The sequence below is a fragment of the Oncorhynchus nerka genome, linkage group LG17 (genome assembly GCF_034236695.1).
Source record: "Oncorhynchus nerka isolate Pitt River linkage group LG17, Oner_Uvic_2.0, whole genome shotgun sequence".
In the NCBI taxonomy this organism is placed as follows: domain Eukaryota; kingdom Metazoa; phylum Chordata; class Actinopteri; order Salmoniformes; family Salmonidae; genus Oncorhynchus; species Oncorhynchus nerka.
Genome location: NC_088412.1, coordinates 48,748,774 through 48,769,296, shown reverse-complemented (window position 1 = coordinate 48,769,296; position 20,523 = coordinate 48,748,774). Strand labels below are relative to the sequence as shown.

Sequence of the window (20,523 nt, the reverse complement as noted above, 5' to 3'; positions counted from 1 at the left end):
TTGTGACCTGTTGCCACGAATACAACCCATATTTGTCTCTTTACTTTCCCTTTTCTACTTTAACTATTTGCAAATAATATATGTGAAATGTGTTATTCTTTTGTAACCTTTGAGAGGGAGCGAGAGAGAGAGACTGACTATTTGGGCTGTCTCTGCCTGTATTCTAGGACCTGAGGACCAAGAGCATGTGAAGAAGGGTTTTTAAAAAATAATGGGAAGAGGAGAGTAGCTTCACATACCAATAATAACACATAACAAAGAAGATTTCCTGTCCTTGATGATAGCATAATGTCATAAATCACTTATTTTACGTAGTATCATTCTCTGGGCAAGTTTGAACCCTAAAGCAATGGCAACAACAAAATAGAAGTGCTGGCATTGTCCAACTCTACAACCAGGAGTCAGTATTCACCCTCCCTCTCAGATACTGCCTGGTGCCAACAAGTGAAATGTCACTTGGTCCAACTAAGACCCATGCCTATCACACCCACACAAGGCCCCCTGTAACACTCAACACTTTGAATGGCTAAACTGTTTCCATTTGGAAGAAAGAACAGGCCATCGTAAACCAGGCTTTTGTAAAGTGACATCCCTTTAAAGCTAGAGAAGGTCACTCTCTCATCCACAACAGACGACAAATATATGGCAACAGAAATGGCTAATGGATGTGGGTCAGACATAGGTTTGGTGTAGACTGTTACAATGTAGAGACGGAGTTGAGATGGGGAGGCTGCTTACCTTGTGCTCGGTAGTCTTCTTCTGCAGACAATGTGCATATTGACAGAAGCAGGAGGAGGGTTCCCCTACAGGGACAAACAACACAGTTAGTCAAGGAAAGGAAACACGGGAAACAAATACGAGATATCCTTGATTTGAGTCAATGGATCCAAGTCGCAAATCATACCTAAAGAGCCAATTAAGATACTAACCATACAGCATGGATACTGCGCTCGGAGTCTTCATTACGACCCAAACATCTAATCATAGTTAGTCTATAGGTCACAATCTGCAGTGCTGCTATGGCCACTGGGAAGCAGTGTCTGTCCACACTGCAATCAGACCGTAAGTCATAAATCAGCAACAAACCAAACATTTCATGCAACTGACATTGAGGACATTATGGATCCGTCACAGCTGATATACTCTGAACTGTGGGAATACTATTTGGCTGGAGAAATTGTGGGAAAGAAACCAGACCTGAGGTAACTATAGTTTCAATTATGCTTTGTGTAAAGTTTTTTTTGGTGGGTAGGGGACCAAATTGTTAGTTTGGACGTGACTACAACTATTTTAATACAGATATACCCCAAAAATGACTACTTTTTAAAAACTATTTGAATAAAGATCTCCAAAAGTAACAAAACAATTTAACTATTAGAGAATACAAATCTGAGAAAGCAACTACTTTATAAACAATATTTGAATACTTTTCATAAACTATATGATTAGCTGCCTTCAACTAATGGCGGGGTTGTATCTGGAACTGCATGTTAAAGATAGAAATGAACAGAACCCCTATACTATTACAATCTGACTGTCGTAATTGATCTACCCTATAGAAATGGACAGAACCCTTATACTATTACAATCTATCTGACTGTTATTATCTATATTATTCTATCTGACTGTCGTAATTGATCTACCCTATACATTTACAGTATATCTGAACATTCTGTAAATGTCCATTGTCCTGAATGATATTTTGTACTGCTAAGTAAGGTGATGCTCAACTACTGTACGACTCTTGCAGCATGCCACTGAAAAGGTTGAAAGCTGCTATTCAATTTTATCAAACCTGAAAATATTGCAGAGAAATGCAAAGCCATTTGCAAACAACAACAAAAAAGTTGGATGCAAAAAACAACGTCAAACGTCTTTGTCCAGTGGTTTCAAACACACGCTATAAGATATTTAAAGGGGTAGTTTTTTTCGGGAATAGAAACTAACATGATGCTTCACCTACCTTGGCTGTAGTTGATTCCAGAAGGCAGTTTTTAGATATTTAGTTTCCTTTCAACACTTAATAGCCATATTTTGTTACCGTTACAGTTTTGTTACCGTTACAGTTTTGTTACCGTTACAGTTTTGTTACCGTTACAGTTTTGTTACCGTTACAGTTTTGTTACCGCATTATCAACACTTAACATTAAACTGTTCTTGTGCCCATGTAATAAAACTGCCATTACTTTTGGAGCAACATTTTATCAGCATGTTGTTACATAATTCTTTGATAATTGCAATTTAATTGTATTTGTATTTATTATGGATCCCCGTTCTTCCTGGGGTCCAGCAAAATTAAGGTAGATATATATACAATCTTAAAAACGTTACAATAAATCTCACACCGCATATCTACATCACAAAATCTATGTGCATGTGTGTGTATAGTGCGTATGTTTTGTGTGTGTATGCACTTCTGTTCCTGTGTGTCTCTTCACAGTCCCTGCTGTACAATAAGGTGTATTTTTATCCAATTTGTTTTTAAATCTGATTTTACTGCTTTCATTGAGTTACTTGATGTGGAATAGTGTTCCATGTAGTCATGGCTTTATGTAGTACTGTGCACCTCCCATAGTCTGTTCTTGACTTGGGGACTGTGAAGAGACCTCTGGTGGCATGTCTTGTGGGGTATGCATGGGTGTCTGAGCTGTGTGCTAGTAGTTTAAACAGACAGATCAGTGCATTCAACATGTCAATACAAGTAGTGATGAAGTCAATCTCTCCTCTACTGACATGCATATTTTTAATGTTAGCTCTCCATGCACATCTAAGAGCCAGCCGTGCTGCCCTGTTCTGGGCCAATTGTAATTTTGCTAACTCCCTCTTCACTTGTAGGACATGCCCTGCCCTGCCCTGCCCTGTAGGACATGCCCTGCCCTGTAGGACATGCCTTGTTTATAGCGTTGTTAAGATGGCAGAGCAACACTTTATTATGGACAAACCTCTCCCCATCTTAACTATTGTTCAAATAAAAATCGAATCGTATTTGTCACATGCGCCGTTTAGAACGCATGTGACAAATAAAGGTGTAGACCTTACCGTGAAATGCTTACCCCCCCGCGGGGGGTCAATGTACAAAGTACAGATGGCCATTTGATTAATTGGTCAGCCGTTTTATGGCGTGGGGGGGTAGAAGCTGTTAACCTCTATGGGATCCCCCCCAGTTGAGCTAACGTAGGTTAATATGATTAGCATGAGGTTGTAAGTAACAAGAACATTTCACAGGACACAGACATATCTGGTATGGGCAGAAAGCTGACATTCTTGTTAATCTAACTGCACTGTCCAATTTACAGTAGCTATTACACTGAAAGAATACCATTTGATTGTTTGAGGAGAGTGCACAGTTATGAGCTTGAAAATGTATTAATAAAACCAATTAGACACATTTGGGCAGTCTTGATTCAACATTTTGAACAGAAAAGCAATGGTTCATTGAATCTGTCTAAAACGTTGCACATACACTGCTGCCATCTAGTGGCCAAAATCTAAATTGCATCTAACCTGGAATAGTACATTATGGAATTTGTCTTGCGTTTCAAAGATGATGGGACAAAAAAATTTAAAAGCATGTTTTACTTTGTAATATCTTTTACCAGATCTAATGTGTTATATTCTCCTACATTAATTTCAAATTTCCACAAACGTCAAAGTCTTTCCTTTCAAACGGTATAAAGAAAATGCATATCCTTGCTTCAGGTCCTGAGCTACAGGCAGTTAAGATTTGGGTATGTCATTTCAGGCAAAAATGTCAAATACGGGTAAGATCCTTAATTAACAAAGGCTTCCAAAATGGCAGCAACTACTGGGCAAAACAGACCTAAAGGACATGGCAAATGCTCAACCATTTAAGGTTTAAGATTAGCTGTAACTCCAATCTGTTCCTTATAGAAATTAATGGAGACCTATAACCATATAGCAGTTCAATTGGTACAGAATTCTCACTCACGGGTGAAACAAATACAATCTCTGAAAAGGCACGCCTCAACATATGTTAATGAGACCGAAACAACAATACCCTGAACCCAGTTTTTGGAGCTCCAAAGATACGGAACTGTATTCTGTGGGGTGGAATTACAGTACCATTCAAAATACAGAAATCCTTTCCCCAGCCAAAACATTTTCCCACAATGCACCATCATTTACAGTATGCTGCAGTTAAACGTTTCAGAGTATTTTACTGTTGATAATACACACAATTACTGTATAAATACCATAGAGAGAGAGAAAGAGACAAAGTGATAGACAGACAGAGGGATAAAGAAAAGAGCGAAATAAGAAAGAGATAGTGAGGGGAGAGGAAATAGAAGGAACAACACTTGAGACCCTGTCACACCTGTTCCCCATCGAGATACCGGTGTTTTTTTATTTCTTATTTCACCTTTATTTAACCAGGTAGGCTAGTTGAGAACAAATTCTCATTTGCAACTGCGACCTGGCCAAGATAAAGCATAGCAATTCGACACATACAACAACAGAGTTACACATGGAATAAACAAAACATAGTCAATAATACAGTAGAACAAAAGAAAACAAAAAGTCTATGTACAGTGAGTGCAAATGAGGTAAGATAAGGGAGTTAAGGCAATTAATAGGCCATGGTGGCGAAGTAATTACAATATAGCAATTAAACACTGGAATGGTAGATGTGCAGAAGATTAATGTGCAAGTAGAGATACTAGGGTGCAAAGGAGCAAGATAAATAAATAAATTCAGTATGGGGATGAGGTAGGTAGATAGATGGGCTGTTGGCAGCAGAGAACTGGAAGGAAAGACTTGGCTTTGGGGGTGACCAGTGATATATACAGTGATATATACCTGCTGGAGCGCGTGCTACGAGTGGGTGCTGCTATGGTGACCAGTGAGCTGAGATAAGGCGGGGCTTTACCTAGCAGAGACTTGTAGATATCCTGTAGCCAGTGGGTTTGGCGACGAGAATGAAGCGAGGGCCAACCAACGAGAGTGTTCAGGCCGCAATGGTGGGTAGTGTATGGGGATTTGGTGACAAAACCGATGGCACTGTGATAGACTGCATCCAGTTTGTTGAGTAGAGTGTTGAAGGCTATTTTATAGATGACATCACCGAGGGTATGTTTGGCAGCATGAGTGAAGGATGCTTTAATGCGATACAGGAAGCCAATTCTAGATTTAATTGTGGATTGGAGATGCTTAATGTGAGTCTGGAAGGAGAGTTTACAGTCTAGCCAGACAACTAGGTATTTGTAGTTGTCCACGTATTCTAAGTCAGAGCCGTCCAAAGTAGTGATGCTGGACGAGCGAGCAGGTGCGGGCAGTGATCGGTTGAATAGCATGCATTTAGTTTTACTTGCGTTTAAGAGCAGTTGGAGGCCACGGAAGAAGAGTTGTATGGCATTGAAGCTCGTCTGGAGGTTAGTTAACAATGTCCAAAGAGGGGCCAGAAGTATACAGAATGGTGTTGTCTGCGTAGAGGTGTACCAGAGAATCACCAGCAGCAAGAGCAACATCATTGATGTATACAGAGAAGAGTCGGCCCGAGGGTTGAACCCTGTGGCACCCCCAAAGAGACTGCCAGAGGTCCGGACAACAGGCCCTCCGATTTGACACACTGAGCTCTATCAGAGAAGTAGGTGGTAAAACAGGCGAGGCAATCATTTTAGAAACCAAGGCTGTGGAGTCTGCCAATAAGAATGTGGTGATTGACAGAGTCGAAAGCCTTGGCCAGGTCGATGAATACGGCTGCACAGTAATGTCTCTTATCGATGGCGGTTATGATGCCGTTAAGGACCTTGAGCGTGGCTGAGGTGCACCCATGACCAGCTCTGAAACCAGATTGCATAGCGGAGAAGGTACGGTGGGATTCAAAATGGTCGGTAATCTGTTTGTTAACTTGGCTTTCGATGACCTTAATAAAAAGACAGGGTAGGATAGATATAGGTCTGTAGCAGTTAGGGTCTAGAGTGTCACCCCCTTTGAAGAGGGGGATGACCGCGGCAGCTTTCCAATCTATGGGAATCTCAGACGATACGAAAGAGAGGTTGAACAGGCTAGTAATAGGGGTTGCAACAATTTTGGCAGATAATTTTAGAAAGAGAGGGTCCAGATTGTCTAGCCCGGCTGATTATTTTAGGGGTCCAGATTTTGCAGCTCTTTCAGAACATCAGCTATCTGGAGTTGGGTAAAGGAGAAATGGTGGGGGCTTTGGCGGGTTGCCTTGGAGGGTGCCGGGCAGTTGAATGGGGTAGGGGTAGCCAGGTGGAAAGCATAGCCAGCCATAGAGAAATGCTTATTGAAATTCTCAATTATATTGGATTTATCAGTGGTGACAGTGTTTCCTAGCCTCAGAGCAGTGGGCAGCTGGGAGGAGGTGCTTTTATTCTCCATGGACTTTACAGTGTCCCAGAACTTTTATGAGTTGGTACTACAGGATGCAAATTTCTGTTTGAAAAAGCTAGCCTTAGAGCTTTCCTAACTGCCTGTGTATATTTGTTCCTAACTTTCCTGAAAGTTGCATATCACGGGGGATATTCGATGCTAATGCAGAACGCCACAGGATGTTTTTGTGCTGGTCAAGGGCAGACAGGTCTGGAGTTAACCAAGGACTATATCTATTCCTAGTTCTACATTTTTTGAATGGGGCATGCCTATTTAAGATGGTGAGGAAGGCACTTTTAAAGAATAGCCAGGCATCATCTACTGACGGGATGAGGTCAATGTCATTCCAGGATACCCCGGGCCAGGTCAATTAGAAAGGCCTGCTCGCAGAAGTGTTTTAGGGAGCGTTTGACAGTGATGAGGGGTGGTCGTTTGTTCGCAGACCCATTACGGATGCAGGCAATGAGGCAGTGATCGCTGAGATCTTGATTGAAAACAGCAGAGGTGTATTTGGAGGGCGAGTTAGTTAGGATGACATCTATGAGGGTGCCCGTGTTTACGGATTTGGAGTTGTACCTGGTAGGTTCATTGATAATTTGTGTGAGATTGAGGGCATCAAGTTTGGATTGTAGGATGGCCGGGGTGTTAAGCATGTCCCAGTTTAGGTCACCTAGTAGTACGAGCTCAGAAGATAGATGGGGGCAATATTCAAAAAATTCAAATATGGTATCGAGGGCACAGCTGGGGACAGAGGGAGGTCTATAGCAAGCGGCAACAGTGAGAGACTTGTTTCTGGAAAGGTGCATTTTTAGAAGTAGAAGCTCAAATTGTTTGGGTACAGACTTGGATAGTAATACAGAACTCTGCAGGCTATCTTTGCAGTAGCTTGCAACACCGCCCCCTTTGGCAGTTCTATCTTGGCGGAAAATGTTATAGTTAGGGATGGAGATTTCAAGGTTTTTGGTGGTTTTCCTAAGCCAGGATTCAGACACGACTAAGACATCCGGGTTGGCAGAGTGTGCTAAAGCAGTGAGTAAAACAAACTTAGGGAGTAGTCTTCAAATGTTAACATGCATGAAACCAAGGCTTTTACAGTTACAGAAGTAAACAAATGAGAGCACCTGGGGAGTGGGAGTGGAGCTAGGCACCGCAGGACCTGGATTAACCTCTACATCACCAGAGGAACACAGGAGAAGTAGGATAAGGGTACGGCTAAATGCTATACGACCTGGCCGTCTAGCATGTTCGGAACAGAGAGTAAAAAAGAGCAGGTTTCTGGGCATGATAGCATAGATTCGAGGCATAGTGTACAGACAAAGGTAAGGTAGGATGTAAGTACATTGGAGGTAAACCTAGGCATTGAGTAATGATGAGAGAGATATAGAGAGACGTTTAAACCAGGTGATGTCATCATATATGTAGGAGGTGGGACAACATGGTTGATTAAGGCATACTGAGCAGGGCTAGAGGCTCTACAGTGAAATAAGACAGTAATCACTAACCAGGACAGTAATGGACGAGGCAAACTGATATTAGAGAGAGGCATGCGTAGCCAAGTGAACATATGGGTCCAGTGGGTGGTTGGGCTGACTGGGGACAAGGCAATTCAGACAGTTAGCAGGCTGATACTAACGGGCTAACAGTTAGTAGGCGGGGCTAAAAAAGCTAGCAGTTAGCAGACCGGGGCTGGCAAGCTAGCAGACCGGGTTAGCAAGCAAGCAGTTAGCAGGGACTAGCAGTTAGCAGACCGGGGAAGGCAAGCTAGCAGTTAGCAGACCGGGGCAGGCAAGCTAGCAATTAGCAGACCGGGGCTAGCAAGTTAGCCTTTGGGGGACGTCGCGATGGGGGTAAGTCTGTTTTTGCCTCTTTGTGCGGTGACGTCGATAGACCAGTCGTGGAATTAGTAGGGTTCCAAGTAGCTCTAGGTAGCTAGCAGGCCTAGCAGGTTAGCAGAATGGGCCTTCAGCGGGCGTCACGCCTAAGGGGCCTGTTGGAATCCTCGGGCAGATTATGTCGGTATTCCAGTCGTAGAGGATCAGTGGGGTTCCGTGCCCCGTACCGGCAGTAGAAGGGGTCCGGATATTGTAGCCCAGAAGTGAGCTGGCCGGGCTAGCTTCAGGCTAATTGATGCTTGCTCCGGGATGGAAACGCTAGCCAGCAGTGGTCACCCGGGATTGCGGTTAGCTAGTTGCGAAGATCCAGATGTTCAGAGTTTGCGGTAGGAATCTGGGGATATGGAGAGAAATAGGTCCGTTATGCTCTGGTTTGAGTCACGTTGTTCAAACTGGCGAGAGCTTTCCGAGCTAAAGGTTAGCTGATGACAACTAGCAATGGTTTGCTGACTGATAGCTGGTAGGTAGTTAGCCGGCTAGCTTCAGTTGAGGGATTCCAGAACCGAAGTAAATAGAAATACTTTAGAAAAAAGCAGATCCACGCCACATTGGGTGAGGCGGGTTGCAGGAGAGTATTTAGAAGTTGAGGTTTATGAAAATATTTTACAAAGATTTGCGAATAAAAAAGATGTAAAAATATATATACAAGGGACACGACAGGACAAAGACGCCTGACTGCTACGCCATCTTGGAAGTAGTCTGTTAACCTCTAGCGATGAGCAATACAGACACAAACCCCCCCCACACACTCGAGAAACTGAAAAAAGAGGGGGAACATATAGGCTATATGCATACAATTATTAATCTGTCATTTATAAGGCCATCTTGGCAAGGTTTAAAAGTGGAAAATTATATAACACTTCCACTGAGTGCACAAAACATTAGGAACACATTCCTAATATTGAGTTTACACCCCCCCTTTGCCCCCAGAACAGCCTCAATTCTTCGGGTTACAAATACTTTTATAAAAAAAGTAAAACTAGATGATGACTTTTAAATTAAGAAGAAAAAAATCTTGGACACTTTGTTTTCACAACGACATTCAAATCAGCATTGAAAAAAAGGTGCAAGTTTGTTCAACCTGAGCGAGTCTGACCACAAGTCAGAGACCACTATGATGACACACCAAATGTGTTTGATGGATCATGGGAAAAGAGCAGGAATAGGCTCTTGTAGGCTACAGTCCAAGCTATGTCTTCCCAATGGTGCGACTGCATCCAAAGATTATCAAACTTGAATTAAATTCTTGGAGGAAAAGATGACAGCAGTGGTGTAGACTACAGCGATACGGATATCACTGTTAACGACATCGAGCATTGATGTGAATCACACTGCTGCTCTCTCATTTAGTTATTTGCGCTTTACGGATTGTGGTTGTTGTGGACGGCTGTTCACAAATTTAAATGTGTATTTGAACACAACAATGTTTGAATTCAATAAATTTCTGTCAGTCATTGTTTTTGAAACCAGTAGACAGCCAGAGAAAAATATGCTCTTGGACAGCGTCGTAGTGCAGATCCAAGCCTATGGAATAAAAGTGGGGCTTTTATTGCTCAATCCAATTCATGCTGATAAGAAAATCAATCCATATGCCTAATGGACACATGCTCAAACTTGCACACTTTTGATCCAGAATTAAAGAATTAAATTAAATCTGTAGTTGCTACATCCATTTTTGGATTTATAAATGATATATATTTATACATCTGTGGATTCTAGAATAATGTAACTCATGAAGTTAGTTCAGAACCCAAAATATAAGTTTGTTTTACTCCAATGTTTGTAAATATTATAAATGTAAACAAACCATAATCTTTATGTCATGGATGGTCAGTCCTTACATCCATAGCTCTGTCTATTCATCTGAGAGTGGTTACATTTCTCCAGACCCATCCCTCAGCTTTTTACCAAAACAGTCCTTGCATCCATAGCTCTGTCTATTCATCTGAGAGTGGTTACATTTCTCCAGACCCATCCCTCAGCGTTACCAAAACAGTTTTACTATTAATCAAAATTTCTCCAGACCCATCCCCAGCGTTTTACCAAAACATCCATCCATAGCTCTGTCTATTCATCTGAGAGTGGTTACATTTCTCCAGACCCATCCCTCAGCTTTTACCAAAACAGTCCTTGCATCCATAGCTCTGTCTATTCATCTGAGAGTGGTTACATTTCTCCAGACCCATCCCTCAGCTTTTTACCAAAACAGTCCTTGCATCCATAGCTCTGTCTATTCATCTGAGAGTGGTTACATTTCTCCAGACCCATCCCTCAGCTTTTTACCAAAACAGTCCTTGCATCCATAGCTCTGTCTATTCATCTGAGAGTGGTTACATTTCTCCAGACCCATCCCTCAGCTTTTACCAAAACAGTCCTTGCATCCATAGCTCTGTCTATTCATCTGAGAGTGGTTACATTTCTCCAGACCCATCCTCAGCGTTTTACCAAAACAGTCCTTACATCCATAGCTCTGTCTATTAATCTGAGAGTGGTTACATTTCTCCAGACCCATCCCTCAGCTTTTTACCAAAACAGTCCTTACATCCATAGCTCTGTCTATTCATCTGAGAGTGGTTACATTTCTCCAGACCCATCCCTCAGCTTTTTACCAAAACAGTCCTTGCATCCATAGCTCTGTCTATTAATCTGAGAGTGGTTACATTTCTCCAGACCCATCCCTCAGCTTTTTACCAAAACAGTCCTTGCATCCATAGCTCTGTCTATTCATCTGAGAGTGGTTACATTTCTCCAGACCCATCCCTCAGCGTTTTACCAAAACAGTTTATCCAAAACAGTCATCTTACATCCATAGCTCTACCAAAACAGTCATCCATTCATCTGAGAGTGGTTACATTTCTCCAGACCCATCCTCAAAAGCAGTTTTACCAAAACAGTCCAGACCCATCCCTCAGCGTTTTACCAAAACAGTCCTTACATCCATAGCTCTGTCTATTAATCTGAGAGTGGTTACATTTCTCCAGACCCATCCCTCAGCGTTTTACCAAAACAGTCCTTACATCCATAGCTCTGTCTATTAATCTGAGAGTGGTTACATTTCTCCAGACCCATCCTCAGACCCATCCCCCAAAACAGTCCTTACATCCATAGCTCGTTTTACCAAAACAGTCCTTACATCCATAGCTCTGTCTATTCATCTGAGAGTGGTTACATTTCTCCAGACCCATCCCTCAGCGTTTTACCAAAACAGTCCTTGCATCCATAGCTCTGTCTATTAATCTGAGAGTGGTTACATTTCTCCAGACCCATCCCTCAGCGTTTTACCAAAACAGTCCTTACATCCATAGCTCTGTCTATTAATCTGAGAGTGGTTACATTTCTCCAGACCCATCCCTCAGCGTTTTACCAAAACAGTCCTTACATCCATAGCTCTGTCTATTAATCTGAGAGTGGTTACATTTCTCCAGACCCATCCCTCAGCTTTTTACCAAAAACAGAGGCGGGGAAACCGTTTTGTTATTGTTTCATCTGTGGATTTGCCCTTTAAACAGCTGCATACTATCAAGATATCAAAGTGTCACCAACAAAAAGGTAAACAATAGGCCTATAGCAAATGCAGCATATGGCATTCATTTTTCACATGTAAATAGCACTTTTCAATAGTGCTCAAAGCATGCCATTTCATGAGCGCAGCATTTATTTTCAACTCTAATCAATGAGCCCAATCAGTCCTCCATGACAACAAAATCATAAACAACAGAGTAGGGCTGGCTAAGGTCATTCTTAGGTAAAACAATTTGGCTTAGATATACTTTTCCAGTCCTATTCATGTAGATCAAGGGCTATAACATTTATTGGAATGACTGGAATTCTGATAGACTGGTTTTTAATGTAAAGATATCATTGAATGGTGTTATTATATGTAGTAGAAAGTGATGGGTTAGAAGAAGCCTACATAACCAACCCATAAAGTAAAATGTAACATCCATATATGGCGAGCTATGTAAACTTTAACATTGATTTATCCTGTAATAGATGTCGTTCAATTGGTAACATACATTTTTGTCTTCTTCTAATGCCTCTTAAGGGGAAAGTAATCAGATTACGTTACTGATTACAATTTTGGACAGGTAACTAGTAACTATAATGGATTACATTTAGAAAGTAACCTACCCAACCCTGCCCACAGGTATAGTAGTGCACTATATATGGAATTGGGTGCCATTTCAGGCGCAGTCTTAGGCTTCTATTCAATCTGTTGATCCTCCATAACAACTCTGGCATCATGTTCCCTCCTATAGGCTACACTGAACTCAACCACAGTGCAAACATGGTAATCCAATGGTTCTAGTACAACTGAACAAATGTATTTGACAACATATCATACATTGGTATCAACTGCTAAGGTATGACGACTGCTAAGGCTTTGGATCTAGGGCTGTGATGGTCATGGTCAGTCTACTGTTCCCACATGCTTCAAGATGGCCACCATTGTTCCTGTACCCAAGAAAGCAAAGGTAACTGAACTAAATGACTATCGCCCCATAGCACTCACTTCAGTCATCATGAAGTGCTTTGACAGACTAGTCAAGGATCAGATCACCTCTACCTTACCTGATACTCTAGACCCACTTCAATTTGCTTACCGCCCCAATAGATCCACAGACGATGCAATCGCCATTGCACAGCACACTGCCCTATCCCACCTGGACAAGAGGAACACATATGTAAGAATGCTGTTCATTGACTAGAGCTCAGCATCCAACACCATAGTACCCTCCACGCTCATAATTAAGCTTGATGCTCTGGGTCTGAACCCCGCCCTGTGCAACTGGGTCCTGGACTTCCTGATGGGCCGCCCCCAGGTGGTGAAGGTAGGAAAATACACCTCCACTTAGCTGATAATCAAACTGGGGCCCCACAAGGATGTGTGCTCAGCCCCATCCTGTACTCCCTGTTCGCCTATGACTGTGTGGTCACTCACAACAGTAGTAGGCCTGATTACCAACAATGATGACACAGCCTACAGTGAGGAGGTGAGGGCCCTGGGAGTTTGGTGCCAGGAAAATAACCTGTCACCCAACGTCAACAAAACAAAGGAGCTGATTGTGGACTTCAGGAAACAGCAGAGGGAGCATCCCCCTATCCACATTGACAGGACAGCAGTGGAGAAGGTGGACAGCTTGAAGTTCCTCAGCGTACACATCAATGACAAACTGAAATGGTCCACACACACAGACAGTGTGGTGAAGATCTCGCAACAGTGCCTCTTCAACCTCAGGAGTCTGAAGAAACTTGGCTTGGCACCTAAAACCCTCACAAACTTTTACAGATGCACAATAGAGGGAATCCTGTTGGGCTATATCACTGCCTGGTATGGAAACAGCACCGCCCGCAACCGCAGGGCTCTCCAGAAGGTGGTCTGCCCAACGCATCACCAGGAGCAAACTACCTGCCCTACGGAATACCTACAGCACCCAATGTTATAGGAAGGACATCAAAGACAACAACCACCTGAGCCACTGCCTGTTCACCCCGCTATCATCCGGAAGGCGAGGTCAGTACAGGTGCATCAAAGCTGGGACTGTGAGACTGAAGAACAGCTTCTATCTCAAGGCCATCAGACAGTCAGATAGCCATCACTAGCACCTAAGAGGCTGCTGCCCTATATACATAGATTTGGAATCATTGGCCACTTTAATAATGGAACACTAGTCACTTTAATAATGGAACACTAGTCACTTTATTAATGGAGCACTAGTCACTTTAATAATGGAACACTAGTCACTTTAATAATGGAACACTAGTCACTTTAATAATGGAACACTTGTCACTTTAATAATGGAACACTAGTCACTTTAATAATGGAACACTGGTCACTTTATTAATGGAACACTAGCCACTTTAATAATGGAACACTAGTCACTTTAATAATGGAACACTGGTCACTTTATTAATGGAACACTAGTCACTTTAATAATGGAACACTAGTCACTTTAATAATGGAACACTGGTCACTTTAATAATGGAACACTAGTCACTTTAATAATGGAACACTAGTCACTTTAATAATGGAAACAGTCACTGGTCACTTTAATAATGGAACACTGGTCACTTTATTAATGGAACACTAGTCACTTTAATAATGTAACACTAGTCACATTAATAATGGAACACTAGTCACTTTAATAATGGAACAGTCACTTTAATAATGGAACACTGGTCACTTTAATAATGGAGCACTAGTCACTTTAATAATGGAAGTCACTAGTCACTTTAATAATGGAACACTGGTCACTTTAATAATGGAACACTGGTCACATTAATAATGGAACACTAGTCACTTTAATAATGGAGCACTAGTCACTTTATTAATGGAGCACTAGTCACTTTAATAATGGAACACTGGTCACTTTAATAATGGAACACTAGTCACTTTAATAATGGAGCACTAGTCACTTTAATAATGGAGCACTAGTCACTTTAATAATGGAACACTAAATGCGCTTTAATAATATTTACATATTTTGCATTACTCATCTCATAAGTATATACTGTATTCTATCCTGCTCGCACAAATATTAGCACATTCTTAATTCCTTTACTTTTGATTTGCGTATATTGTTGTGAAATTGTTAGATATTACTGTTAGATATTACTGTTAGATATTACTGTTAGATATTACTGTTAGATATTACTGTTAGATATTACTGTTAGATATTACTGTTAGATATTACTGTTAGATAATTACTGTTAGATATTACTGTTAGATATTACTGTTAGATATTACTGTTAGATAATTACTGTTAGATATTACTGTTAGATATTACTGTTAGATATTACTGTTAGATATTACTGTTAGATATTACTGTTAGATATTACTGTTAGTTAGATATTACTGTTAGATATTACTGTTAGATATTACTGTTATTTATCACTGTTAGATATTACTGTTAGATATTACTGTTAGATATTACTGTTAGATATTACTGTTAGATATTACTGTTAGATATTACTGTTATTTATCACTGTTAGATATTACTGTTAGATATTACTGTTAGATATTACTGCACAGCTAGAGCTAGAAACACAAGCATTTCACTACACCCATAATAACATCTGCTAAACACATGTACTGGTATTTTGATTTGAACACCTTGCTTCTTTCAGCAAGGAGCTACAAAGTTTTATCACGGTGAGTCCATGTTATTGCAGAAATGGACTCAATTGCATGAATGCCGTGCAGCCCCAACTTCAGTCAGCTGTTCGTTCCACAAATAAATTCAAAATAAATTCAAAATAAATTTTAAAAATCTAAATAAACAGTTATGGCGGTTATTATTTTCATGGTTTCTTGCCTACATGGACAGTAATTGTGCCATGCTTACATGGTTATACAGTAATTGTGCCACCATGGTTATACAGTAATTGTGCCATGCTTACATGGTTATACAGTAATTGTGCCATGCCTACATGGTTATACAGTAATTGTGCCATGCCTACATGGTTATACAGTAATTGTGCCATGCTTACATGGTTATACAGTAATTGTGCCATGCCTACATGGTTATACAGTAATTGTGCCAGTAATTGTGCCATTACATGGTTATACAGTAATTGTGTGCCCATGGCAGTAATTGTGCCATGCCTACATGGTTATACAGTAATTGTGCCATGCTTACATGGTTATACAGTAATTGTGCCATGTTATACAGTAATTGTGCCATGCTTACATGGTTATACAGTAATTGTGCCATGCCATGCCTACATGGGTGTGCCATGCTTACATGGTTATACAGTAATTGTGCCATGCCTACATGGTTATACAGTAATTGTGCCATGCTTACATGGTTATACAGTAATTGTGCCATGCTTACATGGCCATGCCTTACATGGTTATACAGTAATTGTGCCATGCCTACATGGTTATACAGTAATTGTGCCATGCTTACATGGTTATACAGTAATTGTGCCATGCTTACATGGTTATACAGTAATTGTGCCATGCTTACATGGTTGCCATAATTGTGCCATGCTTACATGGTTATACAGTAATTGTGCCATGCTTACATGGTTATACAGTAATTGTGTGCCATGGCTTACATGGTTATACAGTAATTGTGCCATGCTTACATGGTTATACAGTAATTGTGCCATGCCCTTACATGGTTATACAGTAATTGTGCCATGCTTACATGGTTATACATGGTTATAGTAATTGTGCCATGCTTACATGGTTATACAGTAATTGTGCCATGCCTACATGTTATACAGTAATTGTGCCATGCTTACATGGTTATACAGTAATTGTGCCACGCCTACATGGTTATACAGTAATTGTGCCATGCTTACATGGGTTGCCATGCTTACATGGTTATAGTAATTGTGCCATGCTTACATGGTTATACATTGTGCCATTACATGGTTATACAGTAATTGTGCCATGCCTACATGGTTATACAGTAATTGTGCCATGCTTACATGGTTATACAGTAATTGTGCCATGCCTACATGGTTATACAGTAATTGTGCCATGCTTACATGGTTATACAGTAATTGTGCCATGCTTACATGGTTATACAGTAATTGTGCCATGCCTACATGGTTATACAGTAATTGTGCCATGCTTACATGGTTATACAGTAATTGTGCCATGCTTACATGGTTATACAGTAATTGTGCCATGCTTACCATGCCATGCTTACATGGTTATACAGTAATTGTGCCATTGTGCCATGCTTACATGGTTATACAGTAATTGTGCCATGCTTACCAGTAATGCCATGCCTACATGGTTATATAATTGTGCCATGCTTACATGGTTATACAGTAATTGTGCCATGCCTACATGGTTATACAGTAATTGTGCCATGCTTACATGGTTATACAGTAATTGTGCCATGCTTACATGGTTATACAGTAATTGTGCCATGCTTACATGGTTATACAGTAATTGTGCCATGCCTACATGGTTATACAGTAATTGTGCCATGCCTACATGGTTATACAGTAATTGTGCCATGCCTACATGGTTATACAGTAATGTGCCATGCATGGTTATACATTGTGCCATGCTTACATGGTTATACAGTATACATGGTTATAATTGTGCCATGCTTACATGGTTATACAGTAATTGTGCCATGCTTACATGGTTATACAGTAATTGTGCCATGCTTACATGGTTATACAGTAATTGTGCCATGCCTACATGGTTATACAGTAATTGTGCCATGCTTACATGGTTATACAGTAATTGTGCCATGCCTACATGGTTATACAGTAATTGTGCCATGCCTACATGGGTGTGCCATGCCTACATGGTTATACAGTAATTGTGCCATGCCTACATGTAATTGTGCCCTACATGGTTATACAGTAATTGTGCCATGCCTACATGGTTATACAGTAATTGTGCCATGCTTACATGGTTATACAGTAATTGTGCCATGCCTACATGGTTATACAGTAATTGTGCCATGCCTACATGGTTATACAGTAATTGTGCCATGCTTACATGGTTATACAGTAATTGTGCCATGCTTACATGGTTATACAGTAATTGTGCCATGCTTACATGGTTATACAGTAATTGTGCCATGCCTACATGGTTATACAGTAATTGTGCCATGCCTACATGGTTATACAGTAATTGTTCCACGCCTATTTGGATCCTTACAAATAATCCAAAAATTGTTTAGACAGATTATTTCACTTATACTTCACTGGATCACAATTCCAGTGGATCAGAAGTTTAAAAACACTAAGTTGACTGTGCCTTTAAGAAATTATGTCATGGCTTTAGAAGCTTCTGATAGGCTAATTGACATCATTTGAGTCAATTGGAGGTGTACCTGTGGATGTATTTCAAGGCCTACCTTCCAACTCAGTACCTCAAAAAAAATGGAAGACCTCCACAAGTCTGGTTCATCCTTGGGCGCAATTTCCAAACGCCTGAAGGTACCACGTTCATCTGTACAAACAATAGTACGCAAGTATAAACACCATGGGACCATGAAGCCGTCATACCGCTCAGGAAGGAGATGCATTCTGTCTCCTAGAGATGAACATACTTTGGAATGAAAAGTGCAAATCAATCCCAGAACAACAGCAAAGGACCCTGTGAAGATGCTGGAGGAAACAGGTACAAAAGTATCTATATCCACAGTAAAACGAGTCCTATATCGACATAACCTGAAAGGCCACTCAGCAAGGAAGAAACCACTGCTCCAAAACCGACAAAAAAAAAGCCAGACTACGGTTTGCAACTGAACATTGGGACAAAGATCCTACTTTTTGGAGAAATGTCCTCTGGTCTGATGAAACACAAATAGAACTGTTTGGCCATAATGACCATCGTTATGTTTGGAGGAAAAAGGGGGAGGCTTGCAAGCCGGAGAACACCATCCCAACCGTGAAGCATGGGGGTGGCAGCATCATGTTGTTTGGGTGTTTTGCTGCAGGAGGGACTGGTGCTCTTAACAAAATAGATGGCATCATGAGGGAGGAAAATTACGTGGATATATTGAAGCAACATCTCAAGACATCATCCAGGAAGTTGAAGCTTGGTCGCAAATGGGTCTTCCAAATGGACAATGACCCCAAGCATACTTCCAAAGTTGTGGCAAAATGGCTTAAGAACAACAAAGTGAAGTTATTGAAGTGACCATCACAAAGCCCTGAACTCAATCCTATAGAAAATTTGTGGGCAGAACTGAAAAAGCGTGTGCGAGCAAGAAGGCCTACAAACCTGACTCAGTTACACCAGCTCTGTCAGGGGGAATGGGACAAAATTCACCCAACTTATTGTGGGATGCTTGTGGAAGGCTACTTGAAACGTTTGACCCAAGTTAAACAATTCAAAGGCAATGCTACCAAATACTAATTGAGTGTATGTAAACTCCTGACCCACTTGGAATGTGATGAAAATAAAAGCTGAAATAAATCATTCTCTCTACTATAATTCTGACATTTCACATTCTTAAAATAAAGTGGTGATCCTAACTGACCTAAGACAGGGCATTTTTTACTAGGATTTAATGTCAGGAATTGTGAAAAACTGAGTTTAAATATATTTGGCTAAGGTGTATGTAAACATCCTACTTCAATTGTATATATATTACAGCATTACCAATTTTATTTATATAGATTGTAAACAGAATTGGCCTAAGTATCGAACCTTGGGGCACCCCTTTACGCAACTCAAGGAACTCAGATTTGACTTCCATCTACCTTGATGGCCTGATTTCTGTCATTGAGATAATTATGAAACCATCGGCAAGTATCAGTACCCAACCCTATCAGTACCCAACCCTACCGGGGACAGCTTATTCAACAGAATAACATGGTCTACAGTATCAAAAGATTTTGACTAGTCTACAAACATGGCAGCACAATTCTTTCTATCATTTAAGGCATTTGAAATATAATTTATAACAAGCATGGTAGCCATAGTGGTACTATGTTTAGATCTGAATCTGGATTGATTAACATTAAAAATACTATTTACCGATATAAAATAACGTAGCTGTTTGTTGACCAATGATTCTAGGATATTCACAAGACAATGGAGGCTGGAAATTGGTCGATAATTATTGAGTTCACTACTACCCCTGCCCTTATTGAGTTGCAGTACAAAAGCTGCTTTCCACACTTTTGAGATATTTCCTGATACTAAAGTTAAATAAAACATGTGAGTTACTGAGCTAGCAATGAGGGGCGTTGCAAGCAAAGACGGGTCCAAATTGTCACCCCCCAATGACTTCTTGGTGTAAATAGCTGATAAAGGCAGCAAGAACTTCTGTTTCTGTGAGTTTCCAAAAATATAAACCCTGACTACCATTTCCAAAGTCATGTGAGGTGGAGTGACCATCCATCGAGGCAACTGGAGGATGTATGTGGGAAGAACAGTAGGACCACGATTTATTTCAAATTTGAAACCAGCTGAGATAAAATGCTGATTGAAGGCATCACAAATATAAACTTCTCCAGTAATGATGTCGGAGTCTAAAATACTTGCTTAGATCCCGCTTTAGTGAATTCACAGTTTTCCATAATTTAGAGGGATCACTAACTGTGTCTGTCATAGCGCTAACATGCTGACCAGACCGGACACGTCATAGCGCTAACATGCTGACCAGACCGGACACGCCGCGTGCGCGAGCGTCGCAAAATACATTTAGAAATCCATGTTATTCAATTATTGCACCCACACTGCTCGAGCTTGCCAACGAGCGTCTGCGTTGCCAAGGGCTAAAACAGAAGTCATTCTTATTTGTGACGCAGACGCGCTGCAAGTCCTGCCTCTCCCATCTCCTCA

The 20,523-nt window shown here is 40.9% G+C and overlaps 1 protein-coding gene across 1 annotated transcript in view; it reads right to left on the bottom strand.

Annotated features, from left to right (window-relative positions):
- The window catches only part of LOC115145412 (collagen alpha-1(XXIV) chain-like), a 213,867-nt gene that overhangs the window by 179,021 nt on the left and 14,323 nt on the right, over nucleotides 1-20,523 (bottom strand). Inside the window, exon 2 of the mRNA XM_065002804.1 lies at nucleotides 739-803. Within this exon, the coding sequence (XP_064858876.1) occupies nucleotides 739-803 (65 nt within the window). The remainder of the gene's footprint in view (nucleotides 1-738; nucleotides 804-20,523) is intronic.